General features: G+C 45.9%; 1 protein-coding gene across 1 annotated transcript in view; it reads left to right on the forward strand.

Annotated features, from left to right (window-relative positions):
* Positions 1-24,611, forward strand: part of SMC3 (structural maintenance of chromosomes 3) — a 1,173,064-nt gene that overhangs the window by 290,415 nt on the left and 858,038 nt on the right. The window contains exon 12 of the mRNA XM_069611771.1: positions 2-123. Coding sequence (XP_069467872.1) covers positions 2-123 — 122 coding nt within the window. The remainder of the gene's footprint in view (position 1; positions 124-24,611) is intronic.

The following is a 24,611-nucleotide window of genomic DNA, read 5'->3' on the forward strand; positions in this document are numbered from 1 at the left end:
GAAACGTTTGCTCAAAGAGAGAACAAAACTTCTTGAAAAAATTGAAGAAAAACAGAAAGAACTGGCAGAAACTGAACCAAAGTTCAACAGTGTGAAAGAAAAAGAAGAGAGTGGAATTGCCAGGTATCTATGGCTTTCTGTAAAGTTAATTATTCTGGAAATTTGTTATTTTCCTTTTACAACATCTCAACACTTCTACCAAGTGCACAACAGCAGTAACTGTATGTTAAGCCAGTGTTGTTTCACATGCTCCTTATAGTATTTCCCTTTTCTTCCTAATGCCTTATCCTCTAGCTATATTTTATGTTTTCACTCCCTAAGATGTTTGTTTTTATTATTATATTGTTGTAGGTCTTTCTTCCTAACTTCAGCTCTTGATCACCCAGAGTTAACTGGGCTTGCAAAATCTCATTGCCCACACGCATAATCAAGATTTTATGAAGGTCGATTACCCTCTTGGCGAGTACAGGAATGTATAAAACTTTTATTTGCCATTTTCTGCAAACAAACTTTGTTTGCAGTAAATTACAACTGTCGTTGTGTGCAGCTGTCCTCTGGGTGGCAGGATTGTGCCAAATATGAAATGTGCTGATGGTGAAGTGTACCATTTAACAGAAAGTACTGGCAAACAATGTTTTTACCTTAAACTGGTTGAGTGCCTTTCTTGAGGTCAGCTCTATAAACTAAGTAAGTAGAAATGCAGGTCTATTCGTACTTTTAAGAATTTGTGAGGCATGGTTAATATCTGATGTGTGCATGCTCTGAGAAACTGGTTTCTGTTGAAACCAGCGGTGCACTCTATATATATGGGTATGTGCACACTCTTCAACTCATTCAGTGCATTAGTACCTTTCAACCAACACTTTACTTGTAAATCTGTAGCCTTCTCCTAAAAAAGTGAATGTTTTCAATATGCCAACGTCTACTGGTACTCAGAGGCAGGATTACAACATATGTAAACTTGGTGGCAATGCTCCTATAACAGATCTGCAGGCTGCTCTTAGTCTCCCCTTTTGTCGCTTCATATTTAGGGGATTTAAGATCAAAAAATGCAAGGCACCAAAAAATATTCCAAAAAGTTACAAATAATAATGAAAACACATTATTTCATTGGGTTATCGGCAGACAATAAAAATTAGTTTTTGTCTTTTTCATAACGCTCTTTTTGTGAAGGAGCATGCTAGATTAGAGGGAAGGCCTACCTTCACCCTAGTGGTCCTCCCCTGATCATGAGTACAACAAGTTTGAGGTTACTGATTCTCTCAATCCAACAAATTAGACACAGCAAGATCACTGCCATCCTATTAAGGATTTGTTGCATCGGCTGGTGACTCAAAAAATTGCAACAATGCAAGCATTGGAAATCAGGCCACTTACAGGGGATGAAATGCCAGAGACAGGGGTTTCATGAGCAATACAGCAAAAGGGTAACGGCTTTTAGGGGAGTTTTCCTTAAGTCCTGCTGGCAGTAAGATTTTAGTAAGCTATCCCAGTGGTTTGTAGATCCCAACTCTTAGTATCAGTCTGTACTAGCTCAGAACTTTGGTAGTGTGGCAGAGCAGTCAGGTTTATCTTAAGAGGAAGATGTGAGCTGAAGGTAAGTACTCTGAATCTTAGACGGGCACAACAAAGAAGCAGTTAGACATAATTATATAAAAGATATATATTATATTTACACCAGAATCACTTTAAATACATTTGACGTTTACGGTAGAACGCTTCGGAATACTAGATAATACACTTCAAAGGGCACTTTCATTTTTGTGTTAGTTTGCAGTTACAATTGTAGCAAAGTTAGAAAGGGAAAAGACAAGGTTATCCTGTTATCGGTAATTGCACACTCTTCCGTTTTTCAACATGTCATACCGTAATGCATTTACTCTGCAAACACATATAGAAAAGTCACTTAAAGGGGGGAAAATAAGTGGTTAGTGCAACATGAGCTTAGTTCAAGGTTCTAGAGACGGTGTCTTGGCCTGCCAAGTCTTTAAAGTCCAGAAACGCAGCCCTAGCTAAAGGCAGTTCAGAGAGGGCTTGAAGTCTTGGCAAACCGCGAATAATAGTATGTGTGGATTTCTTCCAGCGTCTAAAGTTATTGAAGCAGCAAGTTGGCAACTAACAAAGGAGACCTAAAAACAGACTCGAAGGGGACACAAGCAGCAGCGTGGGTCAGAGCTAAGACAGGGTTGCCCTGGACACCTCCACGTGCACTCCAATGCTCTGGAGCGACTTCTTGGAATCGGGTAAGCAATACCTTGTTCCCCGCAGTAACTTTGGTTTGAAGAAAGTGTTTGTGTTGGTTCCTCCGCAATGTTGCATCTCTGGACCTGACCTCTGGATTCCTTGGTCTGGTGACTAATGGCAGGACAGTGGACGGTGTCTCTCAGCAGCAGTCTCGAGGGAGGACCTGTATCACGGCTTTCAGCAACTTCTTGGTTCTCTCTGGGGTTTTGGCGCCTTTTCAGCAGCACCAACAAAGGACACGGATCGCCCGGTCAACCACTTTCTGTTCCTGCTGTCCCCCAAACTGTTGAGGGGTAAGGGAGAGTTGGATCGGATGTCTGGTGTCCTTACGGGCTCAGCACAGATTTGGACAGATTCAGCATTTCCACGACGATGTGCTCGAAAGGGGCAGCAGGTCTCCATGTATTGGGGTTTTGCAGCTGTGGAAGCTTCTAGGACCTCGGGAGATGGAGCGTTTCAAAGTTAGTCTTGGGTCTAGTTGTTCCTACCAGCCAAAGGGAAAGAGTCGTCCCCTTCGGAGCTCCTCTGTCGCATAGAAAACAGGGTCAGGACATCAGTGATCGGTTCAAGATCTTGCAAAAGGTCTGCAGGCGTCTCTGGTCATCTTCTTCGGTTACTTCTGTTTCCAGAGATCGACCTGCTTTACACTACAGAAGCCTTGCCTTTTATACAGTTCCAGCACACACTCCTCAGCAGTCTCTCTCAGCATTTTAGAGAAAGGGGCGTTTGTCCAATTAGGACAGCCAGACCCTCCCCCCCCCTGTAGGAGCTGGTCCTGTTCAGGCACTCTGGCAGACAAAGGACAGGGGTTGGAAGACTCCTCCCCCACTTCCTGTATGCCCAGACCCTCTGGAGTCCAGACTGGTATACATACTGGTTCCCGCCAAAAGCAAAACGCACACAGTCCTCCCCCGTCCCAGAATGGTAGAAGAAGGGCTAACTAACCATGTTAGTAATTGCGAAAAATGAAGGGAGGCCCCAAGTTGATACTTGGATGCCCCTATTGTGCACTACCGAGGCTATGGACATAGCCTGCGGTATAAAAAATAATCATAGTTGGTAGAACACACCCACTACCACCAGCCATAACTAGGCGTTTGTCTATGTGAATAAAAAGTCACAGGTGTAGAAAGAAGGGGGATATTAAGTACATCTTTGGCACTCCACTGAAGCAGTGTGCGCGCCAATTTCTCAGATTGGAGTTCTGGTAGAGACACTATGTATCCCTCTATACTTAAAAACTGTAGTTACTTAACAATATAGAAACATAATCTTAAAGGAGGACCCCAGCAACACTGCCATAGGGAGCTATGTGCTGCAATAGTAAAACACAGATTCCTTTAAGAGCTATGGAGCAGACAGACTCCATAGTAAAGGTAGATTACAAAGATTAGAGTTCCAAAAGACAGAGCCCACAAGAATGAATGAGTTGAAAAAGGCTCCACTCATTCAGGATTAAAGGAAAAAGGTCCAGAAGTCCATCAAAAAGTGCTGGGGTCTCACTAGGACAGGGGATGAAGCACAATAATGATAAATCTCCCTAACAACTGCCAAAGACTAGGAGCTGCAAATTGTTTCTGCAATAGAGGAAGGAACAGAAATCATACAAAAAGATTATGGCTTTAAAGTGTTGGGTAAGAATTAGGGCAGTCCAACTGGTCTGGACTACACAAGACTTATCACTTGGTAATAGGTAACCCACCATTTAATATAGGCCTGTACTACACAAGTTGGTAGTGTGACTGAGCCGCCAGGCTTATCTTAAGAGGGGTAATGTGAGCGGTAGATCTGTGCAATGAGACAAGTAAATACAGCTATCCAAGTGAACACATACACACTTAGTTATAATTATGTATGTATACACAAAGATATTTAAAGCATTCTTTAAAAAGCTGTAATTGGCTGTAACATTAATCTCAAGTTGGATTTAATTCAAAAAGTGAACAATGAAGCAGGTGAGAAATTCATTCATATGTTACACATGTTCCAGCACCCGGAGGTGACATCATTTGAGGTCAGTATAGCATTTATATAGTATCACCTTTGCAATATTGAGTTTTTCAGAAAGGAAAGGTTGTGTTACATCAGAACAGACTGGTTATTAGAACAGTTAGATTCTCCCAGAGGGATGCAGGCAGTCAATTAGCCCAGTATTAAAGTGTTCAACATTTAAAACCTGTCGGGGAACACGCACTGCCAAAGACAATAGGTTCAGAAGGATGCCTTTAGGGAGCCAGGACAGCCAAAGCCAATGGACAAAGTCAATGTTATGATGCTCTTCTTAGAAATATGTTCTTAAATAGTCGGTGTTCAAAAGAGAAATCGCAGCAACTCAAGGCAAGTCATCTTTAGAAAGCACAAGCTGTAAGGCCAATGCAGTTAAGGTCAACTTAGTGTAGGGTTAAATCGCACTCCCAAAGATAGGAAGCACCCCGAATGGCAAAAGGGTCAAACACCTGAAGCCCCACAGTACCTTGAAAATGAAGAAAGTGTTCCAGCTGGTTGTCTTCGCAATGCAGTACATCCTTGTTCCTGGTGACGAACGGGAGGACGTCTGGCAGGCTCCTGCAAGGGGGGGGGGGGGAACGGAGAGAGAGAGAGAGAGAGAGAAACTGTGAGAGAGAGAGAGAGAGAAACTGTGAGAGAGAGAGAGAAACTGTGAGAGAGAGAGAAACTGTGAGAGAGAGAGAGAGAGAGAGAGAGACTGTGAGAGAGAGAGAGAGACTGTGAGAGAGAGACTGTGAGAGACTGTGAGAGAGAGAGAGAGAGAGAGAGAGAGACTGTGTGTGAGAGAGACTGTGTGTGAGAGAGACTGTGTGTGAGAGAGCGAGAGAGAGACTCTGCAGCAATGGATTTTCGTCTATTCAGCTGCTCTTTGTGGTTTTGGTGCCTTTTCCTCAACGAACAACGAAACGCTCTGGTTATGATTTCCTTGATCCCTCGGTCCTGGACTCTGGTGAGGGGACTCTGGATGCAGATTTCTTGCTTCTGTAGGGTCCTCTGGATGCCCACGAAGATCTGTCCGGATTCGGACTTCGGAAGACAATGCACTCCCAAGTGGTCAAGCTAGCCCAGGTATTTGGCTTCTGCAGCCTTGGAAAGTCATAGTAAGTTTGGGGCTGCACCGAAATAGTTTGTCCGGAGGCTAGTTGGTCCCACCAGCCTAAGGGAGGAAGTCATCCTTTGCGGGTCTTCCCTATAGATTCGAAAATGCGGTCAGCACAGCTGCAGGGCTTCACTGGGCACTTCGTCTGGCAGGGTGCTGCTGGCTTATTCTCTCCTCTTCTACTTCGGGTGTTGTCTTCCAGTGGTCGACTCTGCTCTTAGTCCCAAATACCTTGCTTTTATGCAAGTTCCCATTCATTCACACCCCTAGGCTGTCGATCACACAGCAGGGTGACTGTCCTCCAAGACAGCCAGCCAGGGAATTTGAACTGGTTTCACTCAGGCACACCTAGAGACAACGGACAGGGAGGTTTCAGGACCCACCCTCACTTCCTGCCTTTCCAGACACACTGGAGCCTGTGCGGGGTTCATGTCTGACGCCCGCCAAAGGCAAACTACACAAAGGACTCAAACCTGATGCAAACAGAGTAGAAGCCCAGCAGAAACTGACAAATGGCGAAAAAACGGAGACTGGGGCCATTTTTGGAAAATGGTCTCCCCTCTGTGCAGCACTGCAGCTGAGGTATCAGCCGACAGATACATGTCACTAGGTAGTACACAATAAAAACACTGCCACCAGCCATTCAAGTGAGTTAGTGTAACAAAATGTTACATGAGGCATGGTTAAAGGAATTACTAGGTAACGCACCCAGCAATCCACATAGGGTGGTGTGTGCTGGACCCATAAAGTAAAGGTAAGTAAGACAGGGGTCATCTTACTATTCTTGGGAACTGTAGTTCACCCAAGAAAATGGAGTTAAGCATTAAGAGAAGTCCAACAGACTTCTCAGTGGCACTGCACAAAAGGTGCTGTGTGTCACAATGCAAAAGCAGATGCCTATGGAGTTTACCAGACTCCATAAAACAGTAAGGAACATAGAAAATCTAAGTCAGAAAACACATGAGTGAGAAAAAGGTCCCACTCACTCGGATGTAAAAATTAAAAAGCCCTGAATTCAGCAAAAGAGCTGGGGGTCTCTAAGGTTAAAGGGAATTGGCACATACATGAAAATTCTCCCTCACATAAAGGCAAGAACATTGATGCAGGATTGCAAGGGTGAAAAACACAGCAGTAGAATTACTACTTGCGCGCACCAAGCAAGTCCCGTCAAGTCCCTCTTTGCCTCGCTGGACTCTCGGCAACGCTGCATCGTGGATGTGTTTGAAAACGCTGTTGGAACCTTAATTGGTACATACTGGAAGCGGAGGCTGCTTTTTTTGAGTTTATAAACTCTGTGGTGTATTATATTGCAGCCAAATAGTAATACGGAGCCTTACTTTCCTTTCTTTTACTCTTTTTAACGTGTGGCCACACCCTTCCTGGCACGTCGTAATATAACGAGCCAGCCGCGCGCGCACTGAGCAAGTCCCGTCAAGTCCCTCTTTGCTGAGGAGAGGTGGGAGAGGGGGTTTATCATTTCCTTTTCTTTTGACTTGCTCGGGTGAGGTCTCGTGTGCGACATGGCCATGACGTTGAAAACAGGTATGCCAATGGGCTTATGTGCAGGTACCGATATTACCCACTTCTGTGGAACCATCACAGAAAATAGAGACAGGTAACCTGGTCCCAAACAGTGTTGTACTTATGGAACTTGCGTTAAAAGCTACTCAATTTTCATTGACTGCACTACTCCAATTACATGATACCTTGACTGAACAGGTTCGTAAGCAAGCCTTACAAATTGAGCATTTGCTGTCATGGCAAAAGAAAGTTATGCACAAACTGATATCGAAAGGTGATCACTCAATTATAATAGGCCCTGATCCAAATACATATTCAACAGAAGGGAACATGGGGGAAGTGGCGGTGTTCAAACCGATTCCGCAAATGGATTGCATCATAGGTGAGGTTATAGGGTGTAATGTGCCTGACAAAATTGTTGCGCAGGAAGTTAAGTGTACAGAGAAAGAAGATGTGTGATGAAGGAAGACAATGTTGCCTAGACAGTGTTCACTAAACGGGCAAAAAGTGGTACAAAACGGAGTAATCTTACGAGTAAAAAGCTACAAAAGAATCAACCAATGCCCACAAATAAGAAGGGGGCCAAAATACGAACATTTATCAAAAAGTTGAGTATCCCAACTAACACAATTAAAACTGCGCAAGCTATTGCAAAAAAATATCACATGCTTAATTACTCGAAGGCTGATCCAACGGGAAGTGGCCTATTGCAACCAGTGCTGGCATATGCCCCTCTTGATGCACTCGTTGATGAGGCAACAGATCAGAGTTTGCGGACAAGGTCCAAGAGGGACAAATCTCCAGTTGAGAAACTATCTAACTCTGGGGAAGGTAGGACCACTGAGCCGGGTACAAATATAAGAGATTTTCATCGCCAAGAGATAAGAAAGGCGGTAGATGCTTACATGAGTAGCCAATTGGTGGGTAATATGGACAAGCCGGAGCCTAGGCCCTTAAGTAAAAAGGTTAAAAGTGTTAGCTTTAAAGAACAAAGAATGGACACAAATCCTTTGCCTTCCATAAAAATACCCCCAACAACAGAGTCAAGCAATTTGCCATTGTGGCAGATAGATAAACACATGATGAATCCAGAAATCTGCCAAATGGCCGAAGAGTACATAAATCCTGTAATACCTCAAAATTCCCTGATCTCACAGATTACTCCGGAATTTCTACACATAATACAAACGGCTTTGAGCACCGGTGGCAAACAAGGAAGTTCTACGCCATCAGTGGCTGCGGTTGCCAAAGCTGGGTCGGCGGGACAACCCGCGACTTCGAAGAGGAAATCTCCACCCAATTACTCATTGAGGCTTTCTTGTAATGCCTCTCCGGCCGTGCAGTATCAACTAAACAGAAGAGCTATTTTAGCCATATTCTCCGACATACCAAAACCTGAGGACATTTGTTCCACAGACTTGGAGTTGGTGGAATTCGAGGAAAAAGGGAATCGACAATGTGTACGAATATGGATGAATTTGAGGTTGGTGCAAAATACAATTTGGCTTGCTAAAATGGAATTGACATCGTTGGGCTTCACAATAGTTAGTGAAACAACGGTAAATGTTGAAACAAAAAATGAGGCACCGCAAAATTACAATCACAATGGTTCCAACCTTGATTTACGTAAAAGGAATATTAAACTGGGTGAAGTTTGTAATTGTAACCAAGGAAAAAATCGAGCCTAACTAGTACGATCAGTCTCATCCAAAATCTTACACTTATTAGTTGGAACACAAAGGGGTTTGCTCATTTGTTAAATAACGACAACAGTGATCTAGTGCAATTTGATATAATTATGTTACAGGAAACATGACTAATGTCTGTACCGGTGTGGGATGGTTTTGATCTTTTTCTGAATCCTGCCTCCCGGCCCTTGCAATGAAGACCGACTTCTGGCCTACTCATAGCCATTAAATCTGAAGAGGGGATCAGCGCTCGGGCATGGGAAACGCTGAATGAATTTCTCCAATTGGTTAAAGTACAAGTTAACAATGAATTGTATGGGCTGATAAATGTCTATTGGAATCCAGTGGGATTTCAAATCACTTGGAGACCTATGTAGTCTCATTGCAATGGACTCTTCAGTCACATGAATCATAATATAATTGCAGGAGATTCTAATTTAGATTGCACAATTGACCAGCCCCTAACGTACAATCCAAGATTGAATAAATGGGCAGAATTTGTCTCATCACACAATTTGATAAGATTGAATGGTGCATTTCCTTCCGATATTCCCCTTGACCCAACCTGGCATCGTGGTAGTAGTGTTTCTGCAATTGACTTTATTTATGGGAATCACAAAGTTTGGTATTGTGGAAAATACACAAGTTGATCACAACCAACTTGTGACGCACTGGACAGTCAATTGTGAACCAACCATTGGACAAAAAAACCTAATGTGAGACAATCTTGTTGTAAATAATAACGGCAATAGGCTATGATGGTTGGAGAGATCACTAAAATGGCTCAAAGATAAACTGGACAGTCAAAGGTGTACAGGGGGAATGATTTGCAGACGTGTTATGCTGATATGTTACAACACTTTCAAGATGATGGGATGGGCAAAGGAGTGCGTAGGGAGCACTTGGATCGCCCTCAGTTACACGTGTATTACGCTTCTACCAAAACAAAGAAATCAGAATATCGGCGTCATATAAGGGCAGTTAATTGTTTGCCTTTGAATGAAAGAGGACCTGCGTTGGCACATATCACAACAACATATAAAAATTGGCTTAGAGCTACTAGAGGACATAGATTGGAGCAGGATGGTGAAAACATGCTGGTGAGAGTACAGTCGAAAAACCTAGCACAAATCTGGCCATTATTGAGTAAGTCAACGCATTACTCACAAAACATCATGCAAGCAAATAATGTTACGGAGCAGGTGTGGTGTGCCCATATTTTGGAGTATTATGCAGCCCCATTCAACTCGGTAGCTACTATTCTGCTGGATCTGGGTCCCTTTCATCAAAAGTTTGACATTGAAGATATTAAATACTTCATAAATAAGATCAGTAATTCAGGTGCCTGCGACCCTGATGGGTTATCAAATAGGACCTTCAAAAAGCATCTGGAGCTATGGGCCGAGATTTTATGTGGAATATTCAGGATAATTAATATAAATCAATCCTTGCCAGCATCCTGGATGCATTCTTAGTTGGTCCCGATATACAAAAAAGGTGACCGTTCGTGCCCGGCTAGCTGTAGACCCATTGCGTTGCTTGATGCTCCGGGCAAGAATTTTACCAGATTAGTGTTGAGAGACTGGACGTTGAAGAACAAGATGCATGACCCCTTTCAAACGGGCTTTGTAGCTGGGTTGAGTACTAGCCCAAATCTTATGGCTCTGCATATGCTAAAAAATAAATATGCTAAGAAGAACCAAGTGCTGTATATAGCGTACATAGATTTTCAGTTTGCTTTTGATTCGATTGATCGGAACATCATGTATCAAAAATTAGTACAACACAAATGTCCTCAGTCCTTACTTTCTCTGATTATGCGTTTTCACAATAACACCAAGGTTCAAGTAAGATTAACCTTGGCTGGCAAACCTTTTGTTAAACTGTACACATTCCGAGGGATCAAACAAGGATGCATATTGGCCTCATCTATCTTTAATTTTTTTTTGTTTGAGTTGGGTACGGAGTTAAGATCTCTGAAATGTGATCCTTCAAAATTGGGGGTAGAAAAAATCTCGCACTTATTGTATGCGGATGATCTTATTCTGCTATCCTAAACTCCAGCAGGGCTTCAGCGGTCGCTTGATAAGCTGAATGATTTTGTGGTGAAAAACAATCTAATTATTAATCTGACTAAAACACAGATTATGGTTTGCCGTCCACATCCAAAGACTAAAGTTAAAAACTACAAGTGGCAGCTACAAAACACAAGTCTCTCTAAGGTAGATCAGTATAGATATTTGGGACTAATTTTTGCAGTTCCAGTGTCAAATAAAATTAACGAACTTGAAAGATACAATAAACTTCAGACGCTAATACGGCAAGCGAAAATGCTAAAAGGGGACATTAGATTACATGGAGGACAGTCACTTCTCACTTGTATGTTTAATTCTTTTGTCAGAATTATTAAAGCATTTGGCTATGAAAGTATATTAGCAGTTACCCCACAGTAATAAAGGTATGGGGACCAGGACCTGTATGGGAATCCACTCCACATTTGATATAGGTTGCCTTATTTTCACTCTGGGTGACCGTTTGATGATTATATTATTAGACTAATTTGGGGTTATTTTTAACTCGTCAATTCTAGAGTGTCTGTCTTTGGGATTTGTCCCTATTACTGTATATCGGACAACAGTCCTACAGATCTTTTCAGAATTTCGTTGGGTAAGCAGATTGTCTAATGTGTATCTTATGTTTTAGTTTTCTAAATCAGGATTTTCCTTAATCCTTCAATTGTACTAATGGGTACTTTTCGATCTTCTCTCTCCATTTATGTTTTGTTTTTACATCTTTGTGTTCACTGTGATGTTTTCTGAACCCGAGCAATCCTCCCCTTCACCAACCCTGGTTTCTCTGTCTGAACCAATGGCATACATGTTTGTAAATTACTCATGTGATATGTTATATGTAATTTTGAATTTTTTGAATTGTGGTATGAATGGTAATACTTCAATATATTAATATGTTTGTTTGAACTGACATAGCCCTGATTTGACAAAGGCTCGTGGGAGCCGAAACGCGTTATCAAGTAGAGGGCTTATGCTAATAAACAACCCTTACTATTGGCGCTGAGTCCTGGAATCTTTTGTGGTTTTTCTGATGTGTTTGGACGGTATGGGCTTAATACCCGTCTGAATCCGGTGACCAGCGACAAGTAAATAGGAATCAGTGAATCTACTATATTAACACGTGGTAAACAGGGATTGTAAGGAGTCGCCTGCGTGAGCAACTTTGCAAATAAGCCCCACAACTATCTTTGAAATGTCATGTCCACAGCTTTGCTGCTTTGGAAATTTTTCGGCAGAGGGCGTCCTGCGTCAATGGCGTCTGGTCGATGTCCCTCAAAGGCCTCCGTCGAGGGTGACGTCACCGGATGTTATAAATAGGATGCATGGCGCCCATAGCCTCTGTTCCGTTTTTTCTGCAAACATGTTTGCTTCGAGAACTCTGCGCGCCTCGTGTATCTTCTTTGTGAAAATGTCTTCATCCTTTACCCCTCCGACTCGGCGGTCTGTCTTTAAGACTTGCCGGGACTGTAAGTCTAAGATGGCGATTACGGACCCGCACCGCACTTGTCTGTGGTGTCTGGGTGAGAGTCATGACACAGACGACTGCTCGAAGTGCCAGTCGTTGACTGCTAAGGCCTTACAGGAGCAAAAGGGGAAGTTACAGGTAGGTTGGGTTTCTAAACCTAGTAAGTCCCGAAAAGCTGCGGGGATGTCCACCGACGATTCGTGGGGTGGCTATCTTCGTCGGAAGGAGCCCCGGTGGTCTCGATCCCAGAGTGGGTCCCCCCACTCGTCGCCCTCTTCTCGGCACTCCCGGCAGTGGCGTCACCGGTCACCTTCCCTGTCGGATGATGGCGCTATGAGGAAAGTGGCTTGCCCCACTAAATCCTTGATTCCTGAGGAATGGGAGGCCTTCATGGAGGAAATGCTGGAAATTTTTCAATCCCAGGGCACAGTTCCATCCGCGCCTTAGGAAGAAGCCGGCAGGGAGCGGTCTCGGTCCGATGCTCGCGCGCCTTCCGGTCCGGGTCCTTGGCGCAATAAACAATGGGAACCGTTGAGGTCCCGTTCGGACAAGGCTCAGGTTGATCGCCAGAGACGTGCTACATCCAGGTCTCTGTCTTCGTCCCCCGCTAAACCTCAAAAGTCTGGTTAGGGCTCGAGGTCGGCGTTGACTCCGTCGGCGCTGAGTCTGTCGAATACAGCGGTCGGAGCTTTGCCTTCACTCCAGCCCTCAGAGCCATCAGCTCCGTTGTCGACGCCGAAGCAGTCAGCGCCCTCAATGCCTTCGGGGCCATTTGGCTGGAATTTGCCAGTGAGGGTCCCTGGTACTGTGGATCCTCCAAGGAAGGCTAAATCCAAGACGGTGAAGCCTGTGGTTGACTCCAGGCCCACTTGTGTCCCTAGGCAGGAGTTCTTTCATTCTCTGGATGATATCTATGAGGATGAGGAGAGGTCGGATTTGGCGTTTGAACCTGTTGAGCCTGATGTGGCTCCTGTCTTTTCCGGAGATAGTCAGTTGGAGGAGTTATGTCATTCATTGCATGATGCCAGTGGCCTAGACACATCTCCTGAGGTGGAGTTTGGCAGGCCTGAGCCTGGGGTTCATGCTGAATCCTCTTATAGGAGGTTGATGGCTAGGGTTACTGAGTATCTTGATTGGGCCAGTCCTCCGGATGCATGTGTTCAGTATGACCCAACTGATATTTTGGATCAAGGTCCGTCCACTGACCCAGTGTTGCCTTTTTATTTGACTTTACAAAAAAGGGTGGTGGCTACTTGGCAGACCCCGGAGTCTCTTCCGGCAGTTAACAAGTCGTTGATTAAAAACTACTGCCCTTCCAGTAGCGACCCCAGCTACCTATCCACTCACCCCACACCCGAGAGTTTGGTGGCTCAGGCGGCTATGGCCACCTCCAGGCAGGCGGCGTACCCTACCATCCCACCTGATGGGGACGACAAGCGCTTCGATGGTTGGGCACATAAGGTGTTTTCTGTGGGGAGTATGGTGCTGAAGTGGGCCAACTCCACTTTTGCCCTGGCAAAATTTTCACACACACTGGAATTGCGTCCCTCTAGCGGCTGAGCATATTCCTGAGGGGGAAGAAAGGGATGGGTTAATTTGCTCTTGTGCAGGATGGCAAGGATGCCATGTGTGAATCCCTTCAGTCTGGGTTGGACACGGCTGACTGTGTTGGGTGGTCCATGGCTGCGAGCACGGTTATACACAGGTTCGCGTGGTTGCTGAGTCAGGTTTTGCTCCGGATGTACAGGCCCGTCTTCTGAACATGCCCTTTGATGGCTCTCATTTGTTTGGCAGCAAGTCTGACAAGAGCCTTGAGAGGTTGCAGACCTCCAAAGCTGCTGCTAAATCTTTGTGCGCAGCTGTGCGTCAGCGTCAATCTCTGCTTTTTCGCCCTAGGGGACAACATTGGAGGGTGAGGGGGGGGGGGGTTCCTTTCGTTACTACTCCTCTTTTGTTAGGATGAGAGGAGCCGCCAATGAAAGGGGTCAACATAAAAGTACCTGTGGTGGTCGGGGAAATAGAGGTGCCAAAGCAGCTCAAGCAGCTGCTGCTTTGCCTTCAGGCGCTGCCGGAGCTGCTCCAAAACAGCTCTGAGGCATGTTCCAAGGTTCGCCGGTTGGGGGCAGACTGTCTCAGCATCTCGGAGAATGGCGAGCTATTACTTCCGATGCGTGGTTTCTGGATACAATAGCCCACGGCTACTGCCTTCCCTTCCTAAAGCGGCCTCACGACAATCCACCGGGGACTCTCTTTGAAGCTTCCGGATCTGCTCCTTGTGCAGGAAATCGTGACCCTGCTGGAGAAAGGCGCTATAGAACTAGTGCCTGTAGCGGAGAGGAACAAGGGATGGTATTCCCCATATTTTATTATTCCAAAGAAAGACAGGGGTCTGAGACCCATCCTGGACTTGCGTTGGTTGAGCAAACTCCTCCGGAAGGACAAGTTCAAGATGGTCACTCTTTCTCAGGTCCTTCAGGCTTCAAGATTGGTTGCTGTCTCTGGACCTACAGGATGCTTATTTTCATGTGCCGATTCATCCAAAGCACAGAAAGTACCTGAGGTATGCGTCTGGCAGCTCGCACTTTCAGTTTCGGGTCCTGCCATTTCGGATTGACCTCGCCCGAGGGTCTTCACCAAACTAATGGTGGTGGTGACAGCGTATCTCAGGTGAGGGGGGGGGGGGGATTCACGTCTACCCATACCTGGACGACTGGCTGATCCGAGCGTGTTCTCCCGAGCAAGCTATGGATCATCTCGGCCTCACCTGCCGATCCCTCCAAAAGCTGGATTCCTCACTCAATTTCAAGAAGTCTCATCTGACACCTCAACAGCTCCAGCACATCGGGGCTATGTTGGACACATACTTGGGAAGGTACTTGCCTTCCAAGGTAAGGGCTCATCACATTGTACAGATGGTTTGTCCATCCAAAGGTCAAGACTCTCAACCTTCACGCTTGGTTTCTGAAAGGTTGAGATATAAGGATTGGGACCTCCCGGATGACGTGATGGCGGTGTTGCTTTCGGCAAGACGGCCAGCAACCAAATCCCTGTACCGTTGCTGTGTCGTAAATTTTGCGACTGGTGCAGAGGACACAATGTCGATCCTTTTCAGTGGTTCTTTCTTTCTTTGACCCACAGGGGTCTTCAAGTGGGTACCATTAAAGGTTACCTGGCGGCGCTGTCTATTTGGAAGCGCTCGTCTGAAGAATGTTCTTATTTCAAGGTTCCTTTCCCAATTTCTAAAAGGGCTCCCGAATGTGTTCCCGACAACCCCGTTTCAGGTGCCGGTTTGGGATCTGAATTTGGTCTTGAAATTCCTGATGGGTGCTCGGTTTGAACCTCTGCACTCTTGTCCTTTGTTACTGTTGTCTTTCAAGACAGATTTCTTGGTTGTAGTTGCATCTGCTCGCAGAGTGAGTGAATTGCAGGCACTTTCATCTAAGCCACCCTTTACTGTGTTCCACAAGGATAGGGTTGTACTGAGGTTACGTCCATCCTTTCTACTAGAGGTAGTGTCTAAGTTTCATTTAAGCCAGAAAGTGGTACTTCCTGCTTTCTACCCTCCTCCTCATCCTAGTAATGAAGAGGAGTGACTCCATAGGTTGGACCCTGGGAGAGCGTTGAGCTTTTATAGTTCTAGGATGTCCAGGGTCAGAGTGGACAACCAACTCTTTGTGGGGTACGCTGGACACTGATTGGGCCAGGCTGTTACCAAACAGACCTTGTCCAGGTGGATTATCCTCACCATTACTGAATGTTACAAATTGGCAGGCAAGGACCCTCCTGAGGGGTTGCACGCTCACTCCACTAGGGGCGTGGCTACTTCCACAGCCCTGCAGCAGGGAGTTCCTATTAGGAATATTTTTGATGCAGTGATGTGGGCTTCTAGCCACACCTTTGTCAAACATTACTCCCTGGATACGCTCCATTGTCAGGATATGGCCTTTGGTAAAGCAGTACTTTATTCTGCCATCTGATTGGGTATTCTAAATTCTTCTCCCTCCTCCATCCTCTGGTACTGCTTTGGGAGTCTGTCAAAGATGTGGTATACGTTGGAGGAAACAATCCATTCGAAGAACAAGTTATTTACCAACTGGTAACGTTCTTTCGACTGGATGTTCCTCCAACGTATTCCCCATCAGTCTCCCAGCCTGCCCCTTTGGAGAATTTTCTATGCTATTGCAGCATGCGTTTCCCTCAAGGCTATGCGCAGTTAAGCAGGCATTGGGTACGAGCATGTCACACGTTATGGGGGGGGGAAAAAACATAAACTGAGGCTACATGCGCCGTGCGTCCTGTTAATAAAATCCGGTGACGTGGCCCTCGACGGAGGCCTTCGAGGGGCATCGACCTGACGCCATTGATGCAGGACGCCCTCTGCCGAAAAATTTCCAAAGCAGCACAGCTGTGGACATTACATGTCAAAGATGTGGAATACGTTGGAGGAACATCCAGTCGAAAGAACATTACCAGTTGGTAAGTAACTTGTTGTTCTTGGCCTGCTATGCGAAGTGCTTTCTTTCTCTCTGTGCCCCCTCGTTCAATTAGGCCGCCCTCTTGCTTTTTGCCTTTTTTCGCCTTTCTTGCTTCCTTTTCCCTCTCCTTTTCTAGCTTTTTCTCCTCGCCTTTTTTTGCATTTGTTTTCTTTTCTCAGCGCTTTCATTTTCCTATTGCAATCCCTCCCCTGCCCTCTTCCTGCCCTCCATCCTCGTCCCCTACCTGTGATTAGCTGCACCTGCTTGGGAAGCAGCATTCATAAGAGGGTCCTGTAGGGGGAGGCATGGTATCACAAGTATGACACTGACACAAAAGATACAATTTGTAAAACCTTTATTAACTTTGTGGGGTTTGGAAAAAAACCCTACTTTGCTCTATAACTGGGATGTGAATCATTCCGAACATCAAATAACAAAGAAAACAGTCTTAGTTGGGTCTGTCAAATCAAAATGGCCTATGCTAATAAAACCTAATGCCTTCCCTATCTCTTGTACAAAAAGTATGTAAGGGAGGTATATGTATAAAAGGAAAATCAGCTTTCGGCAAAGAATAAATGTGGCTTAATCAGCTCCCCTCCCAACGTTTAGACAGCACGGAATAAGGCAGTCTCTATAGACAGGATGACACACTCTGGCTCTGGTTTTAACACAAACAGTTTGGAACATGGATCGAGGCCCGCCTGGCCTTCTTAAGGCTCTTGGTCCAGTCTTCCCCAAATAACGAAACAAAAAGTTCACACCGGTCCCCCTCTGCCGGGCCCATACCTTTCACAATTCAACGTCGGTCCCCCTCTGCCGGGCTCAGACCTTCCACAGTTCAACAACACTTGCTGGGCTCTCTTCCCTAAGATTTCTAAACTTCGGGTCTCCCTCAGTCGGGCTCAGACCACTTTTTGGATGTCTAAGGTTTTTGAATGTGCAGGGTTTCCTTTACAGACCACCGCAGGACCACTTTGACTCAGAATTCAATTTTCAGCTTTTCTTATCCCTTTCTCTCAGTATTAACTTCGTTCACTTTAGCTTTTACAGTTCATTCACTTTTATCGCCTCAAACAATGTACCTTATACCGAGACTTTCTCGTGGACTACTCCTTTTTTGCCGGACCACTCATTACTGATGCCACAGCTGTCTTTACTGTAAAGTTCATTCACAGGTCTGCCTTTCCTTGCGTCTCGTCCAAATGCATGTAGCCATCACTTGCGATATATTGTTGCAAACTTCTATCTTTCTCGGTCTCTCAGGTCGCTTGCCAACTCACCGTCTGTGTGTGGTTTTCTATTGCATTTCTGATTTTCCAATTCACAAGTCCAGATTAGTACCACAAGCTTGGCCACGCCTCCCCAATTCTGTTGTTCACCCGGGAGGGTTGCTGGCGTCCTTGAAGCACAATGCAGTCTTTGATATTGGGATCTGGCCTTTTCCATGTGCCTTACGCTGCCTTGTGGAAGCAACCACCTCATGTAGGGTACTCTTGGGGTTTTCGACCCGCTGCTCTCGTCCCTTGGTCCGTCTCTCTGCTCCAGTAGGTTCCCCTTCACCCTGGAAGTTCTGTTCGTACTTGTGTTCCACCTTGCTCAGTGTGACTCTAGGTTCCGCCTTTTATCCGTGTGAGGAGAGCTAATTGGAATCGGGTGTATGCACTTTAAGTCAAGTGCCCTGACTTTGCTTGACCCGATTAGCGGGACATGTCCGGTGTGATGTATAAGAGTTAGTCTTGTTACTCTGTCACCCTCTTCCTCGGCCTAGTGTTAGTGCAGAACGGGGGTGGGAGGAATTGGGACATTGGATCCTAAAAAAATAGGAGGGGTTGGATGTACAAAAAAGGAGAATACCACGTCTCATCATCGGCTGCCGTTCCCCCACTCCCCGAAGACCCGTCACCTAGGTGATTTCCCCCCCCCCCCCCCAGCCCCACCCCCCTTCACTGGTCCACCCCCAGGTACGTGATCCAAAAACAATGGCTGTGCCCTGGCCACCTGGATGGGCGAGTCCTTGAGGACTAGCGGGCAAGACACCTTTTTGGTTTCTCAAAGTCCCCCTGGGCAGGCTTGCCCGGGCATCCACCGGCTAAGGGGCACAAGGCAAAGGGCAGATCCCCGACTAAGCAGCTCCACTCCGTGTTTGCATGGGACGCCTGACGCAGACCCCCTCAGCGACTGATAAGTGTGGTGTGGGTGGGGAGGACAGCCATTACTGTACTCCAGTAAAACCCCACCCCTCTTACTACCTAATCATATACCTACATGCATTTACCTTAAGTGTGCAAGGTACCTTGCTTTTAAGCCCAACTGTTAGTCGGCCATATTTTGTAAGTCAACAACCGTTTGCATTTAGCCTAATTATGTGAGTTGGCCACGATTTGCATTTAGCCTAATTTTGTGAGTTAGCCACAGTTGCAATTAGCCTAAGTGTATCAAGTTGCAACAGTTGACATGTAACCTATTTGTTTAAAATGACCACAGTTTGCACCGTGTTTAATTATGCAAGGTGCCCACATCTTGCAACTGGCCATGCAGAGTAAGTTTGCCTGCTTCGCATCTGGCCCAAATTGTATAGACTGTCTGTGTGCCCCCTCCCGCGCTCTGGGATAGGCTTGTGTGGCATCTATATTGAATGGGGTTCTGCTTGCTGCTGCATTAAGAGATGCGCACTGTGCCGTAGTTAAGACTACCTAACTTCATATACCTACCTGCATTCAGCCAAACATTGTAAACTGTCCGTACTCCGTCCATGACCTATTGGCATGGGTGGCCCTTTCGGTTTGCACTTAGTCTATTTGTTCAGGTTAGCCATGTTTTGCATTTGACCAATAGTATAGGTTACCCATATGCTCGCTGCTACGCGCTAGAAAGAACATTGTATTACATCTGTACTGTACTGTGTTGGGTTCTGTCCCTAAAATGGATTACTGGGAGTGGGAGGTGTACCTCACTTAGATGGGTTGTTGGGGTAGGAAATGTTGCTCCTAACTAACCATACTAGAAACTAGCCATTCTGCATACCCTCAGTTAGCTGAGTGGGTAGGAACATTTTCTTTTACTCTTTTCATGGGTATCATTTTTAAGATTCTCTATAGTGTCTTTTTAATGTTATCCTCTTTGACAACTTTTGGAACATACTGCTTATTGTTGCTGGGTTGCCCTTGGGGCTTGTTAGGCAAGATTGTGTGCAGTACCCTTTGGGAAACTACAGCAACCTCATGGCAATAGGAAACCAACCTTTGGTATAAGTCTGTACTACACTGGTTGGTAGTGTGGCTGAGCAGCCAGGCTTCTCAAGAGGGGGTCAATGTGAGCAGTAGGGTTTTTACAAAGAGGTTCACAGTGACAAGTATTCAAATACATTCTTATACACAAGGTTTCTTGAATAAACCATTATTAATTTAACAGTTGAATAATCCTTCTTCAGAAGGGGCAATGTATAAGTAACCCACAAATACACTTCAAAATACACTCTTAGTTTCTCCAAATCAGCAAGTACCCATTTGGGATGGCACACAGATGAATCCTACACCCTGAGGTGACTTAAATAACTAGGACACTGTGGACATTAATATATCACTGGTACATTTAGAGCAATACTGAGTTGGGTGTCAAAGCAATGGGTTGAAGAATAAAACAAAAGGTCACACATATTCTGAAGCAGGTAAGTACTTCTGAAACCCCTGATGCAAAGTAAATGAACCCTTTCCTTGGGGAAAGGTAAAACACAAAGTCAGAGGTAAGCTGAAGCACTTCTTGTAGGTAAGTAAAAGTCTTGCACAATGTTTTAGAAGTCTTTGTAGAAAAAGTAGAATCAATGTAGGGCCACAAGCTGGGAGGCTTTTTAGGTGCAAAAGCTGCAAGCAGCTCTCCAAAAGCAACCAAGACAAGTCTAAACTGAACAAGTAAGGCTACACAACAAGAAGTTTTACATTACCTTTGGTTAGAAGAAATGGTTCCAGCTGGCTTCTGTTCCCGTGCAGCTCTGCAGATCCTGTTGTTCCTGGGCCTCAGTCGTGGGTACAAGAGGGAGGACATCTGGGGACTCCTGCACTGCAATGGGAAGGTCTGCAGCAGCAGAGGGCAAACTTCAATTCAGCGGCACTTTTGCGGTTTCAGATCCTTGCCTCTCAGCAAATAGCACCACCGCCGTTCTCGGCTACCACTATGGACTTTCCTTGCATCTGGGATCCAGCACTCTGTTGAGGTGGCTCAGGCTCGGTCAGTCTTGCTTCCTGGGAGTCTGGAGGATCTTCCTGGAGCTCTTGGCCAACTTTAGTGATGCACTGTGAGTCTGGTGTTCCTCTCCCTGACGCTTCGGTTCTTGCATCAGCAAGGAAGCACAGCCAGCTCCGAAAGGATGTCCAGACGAGTTTACTTTGGATTTGATTGGTCCCACCAACTCAAGGGGAGAAGTCGTCCTTGCAGGGCTTCTCTAGTCGAGGCGAATTCGGAGCTTCAGCACAGCAGCAGGACTTCACCGCACAAACAGTCCAGGAGTTGCAGCAGGCGTCTCTTCCAAGTTCTTCTTCGGATTCCTTCGTCAAGTGGTCGAGCCTAGCTGCCATTCAAACAGCATGGTGGCTGTCCTTGCTGGACAGCCAGCCGGCCAATCACCTTTGGGTGCATTCCTGTAACCAAGGTGATTAAGTACAGGGAGTTTCAGGCACCTCCGTCGCTTCTTGCCCCTGCCAGACTGTCATGATCTCTGCTTCCAAAAGATCAGGACTTGCCCGACTCCCTTGGAAGCAGACCCATAACCCCGGTTCCGAGTGCCAGCAAGTCCCAATTGGGACCTTTTGGACCCTGTCCTGGCGCCAGTGGCACCAGGCTCATAAAGATGCCCAGTCCCAGCGCTGGAAGCGCCGGGCTCATAATGCTTGGGTGGACTTACCTGCAGCAGACCATGCTGCTTACTTACCTGCCAGTTGAACCCCTGATCCTCTTCTGTTTGGGACTACTTTTCCTGTTGGGTGGGGCAGGAGCCACTCCCTAGGTTCAGAACACTGGAACTCTTCTGGAAAGCAGGAACTCTTTTCTTACCTAGGCGTGGCTGAGGAAGGAGACACCTAAGCACTACAGGAGGCTATTTAAACCACACCCGATGGATGAATCTTGCTTTGCGTTATTCTGCATTCTCTGCAGCAGAACGCTCATCGTGTCTTCCGTTTCTGATCCTGGGCCTAAGGGAACAAAGGCTTACCATCCTGGAATCCAGTCTTCAGCAGCACCTGTAAAGACAAAGAAAGAACAGGTTAGCACTACGGTCTTCAGTGGCAGCGCATCTCTTACCTGGTCCATCGGCTGTCACCAACGCCTCGCGCTGCATTCCGGCATCTGAAAGACAAAGGCTTACCTACTCTTCGCATGCTCCGGAGGTCTTCGCACTGCTTTCCGGCATCTGAAAGACAAAAGCTTACCAGCTCTTCGCACGCTCCGAGGCCTTCGGCGCTGCATCCCGCATCTGAAAGACAAAAGAAGGTGCGTTTAAAGACATTGGGCAACTTTATTACTCACGTGCCATTACTCCTTCCCACGCCGAATCCAGTGGGTATTCCAGCACCCTTCAGCTTCTCCAAAGCTCCGAACTTGTACCTGCAAGATAAAAGCGACAGTGCGCATCGTGAAGCAGGCTACAAGCGCTTACTTACGTGCTTCCAGGCGCTTCTATTCCTCACGCGGGTTCGATCCTCAACTCTCAATGGAACCCTGCAAAACAAGAGATATCATTACAAAAGACTTTTAAGACATTTGAAGTGCCCAGAACTTACCGTTCGTGCAGTTAACGACGGATAGCAGTCCTCTGAAGTCAAGAGGCCTGCACCCTTATCCAGTGAAGAAACTGGTTACGGCACCCTGCCCCGAGGCAGATGGAGAGCTCGGCGTTCACTTACCTAAGGTGAGGGCGTTAACCTTTGGGGTTCTACAGGAGAAGAGAAAGGGAAGAGGAGAGAGGCACCCAATAACCCCAGTTCATTAATCCCATATTTTCTATCTGCAGACATCTTACTCTTCGAGTCAGACATACAGTGCACAGAGGTCCAGCCCAAAGAGCCAACCGTGTGTTACACATCACCTTTGAAGATACGGCATTCACCCAGTCAAGACCGGCGCCTCTGCGGGAATCAGGTGAGCGTTACAGAGACATACTGGAGCCAGAGGCGGGCTTCACTCAGGAAGCCCGCCAAACACAAAACAAACAAAGGGACCAAACCTAGTTGGGCACGCAGAATAAGTCTCAAGAAGGATCTTTGCAGCAAGAAATGGCGAAAAAAGAAAACGGGGGTGCTTTACTGCAGGTGCGAATGCAGCCTGCGGAAAAGGCACACCACAGTAATTAAAAGTAAACCACTGCCACCAGCCATTCATCGAGGAAAGTCTAACATATAAATGTTACATGAGAAACTAGACAAAGTGGATACTAAGTTACCCCTCCAGCACCCTATTATAAGATAGTGTGTGATGGGTCTAGAAAGTTACAAAATGTAATTAAAGTCAATTTCTCTAAATTGTTATTGGAAACAGTAGTTATCCAAGAGAAAGGTATTTAAACCTTTGGGAAATCTGAAAGACTTCCCTGTGCCACTGCACTAAAGGTGCTGTGTGACACAATGTTAAAAGATGATGCCTATGGAGTTTGTCAAGACTCCACAAACCAAAAGAAACAGAGTTCAAATCACAGAAAAATACATGAGGGTGGGAAAAAGTGTTTCACTCTCTCCAGGTTAAAATGAAAAGGTCCTAGCATCCAGCAAAAGGGCTGGGAGTCTCTAAGGTAGAGAGGAATTGGCACATTTCTGAGAATTCTCCCTAAAACTTGCCTTTTATGCAGGTTTCTCCCATTCATTCCAGCCTAGCTGTCAATCACACAGCAGGGTGGCTGTCCTCCAAGGACAGCCAGTCGGCCAATCACCTTTGGGTGCCTTCCTGCAACCAAAGGGATTATGCACAGGGAGTTTCGGGTACCTCCCTCACTTCCTGTCCCTGCCAGACGCCCCTGCCAGACACCCTCTCACCAGAGGCGGGCTTCACTCGTGAATCCTGCCAAAGACAAAACTAGCAAAGGGATCAAACCTGGTTTGTCGCGCAGAGTAAATCTGAAGAACCAATCTTTCCAGCAAGAAATGGTGAAAAAAGACCGGGCCATTTTGACGAAATGGGCACCAATGGGTGCCTTACTGCAGCTGCGAACGCAGCCTGCATTAAAAACACACATTGGTAGTAAAAAGTAAACCACTGCCACCAGCCATTAATTGTAGAAAGGGTAACATAAAAATGTTACATGAGAAAATAGACAAAGGGGGTACTAAGTAACCCTTCCGGAACCTTATTGTAAGATAGTGTGTGCTGGGTCTAGAAATGTACAAAATGGAATTAAAGTCGATTTCACTTCACTTCTCTTGGAAACAGTAGTTTCACCAAGAGAAGCTATTTAAAGCTTTGGGAAATCTAAGAGACTTCCCTGTGTCACTGCACTGAGGGTGCTGTGTGACACAATGTAAAGATGATGCCTATGGAGTTTGTCGGACTCCAAAGTCTAAAGAAACAGAGTCCACACCACAGACAAAATACATGAGAGAGTGGGAAAAAGGCTCTCACTCTCTCCAGGTTAAAAATGAAAAGTTCTAAAGTCCAGCAAAAGTGCTGGGGGTCTCTAAGGTAGAAGGGAATTAGCACAATTCTGAGAATTCTCCCTAACACTCGTCCCCAGACAGAGACAGGAGGATTTAATCCACCACTGGATGAATCTCATGCTTTCTGGAGAGACAATCAGTATTTTGGTGATTACATCTTGACTTGTGTGCTGTGGTAAAATCAAACCCATGAGGGCTGATAGACCATCTTAACAATTTAGGATTTTCCCCCTTCATCTGCATTAACCATCTCAAGGTTTGGTGGCCTGTTTGAATTATAAAAGAAGATCCTTACAAGTATGGTCTAAACTTCTCCAAAGACCACACAATGGAAAAACATTCACGTTCTATGGTTGCCCACCTTGATTCAGGGTCCTTCGGTTTCCTACTGATGAAGCAGATG

Source organism: Ambystoma mexicanum, chromosome 8 (genome assembly GCF_040938575.1).
Source record: "Ambystoma mexicanum isolate Mex_15411 chromosome 8, UKY_AmexF1_1, whole genome shotgun sequence".
Classification (NCBI taxonomy): Eukaryota; Metazoa; Chordata; class Amphibia; order Caudata; family Ambystomatidae; genus Ambystoma; species Ambystoma mexicanum.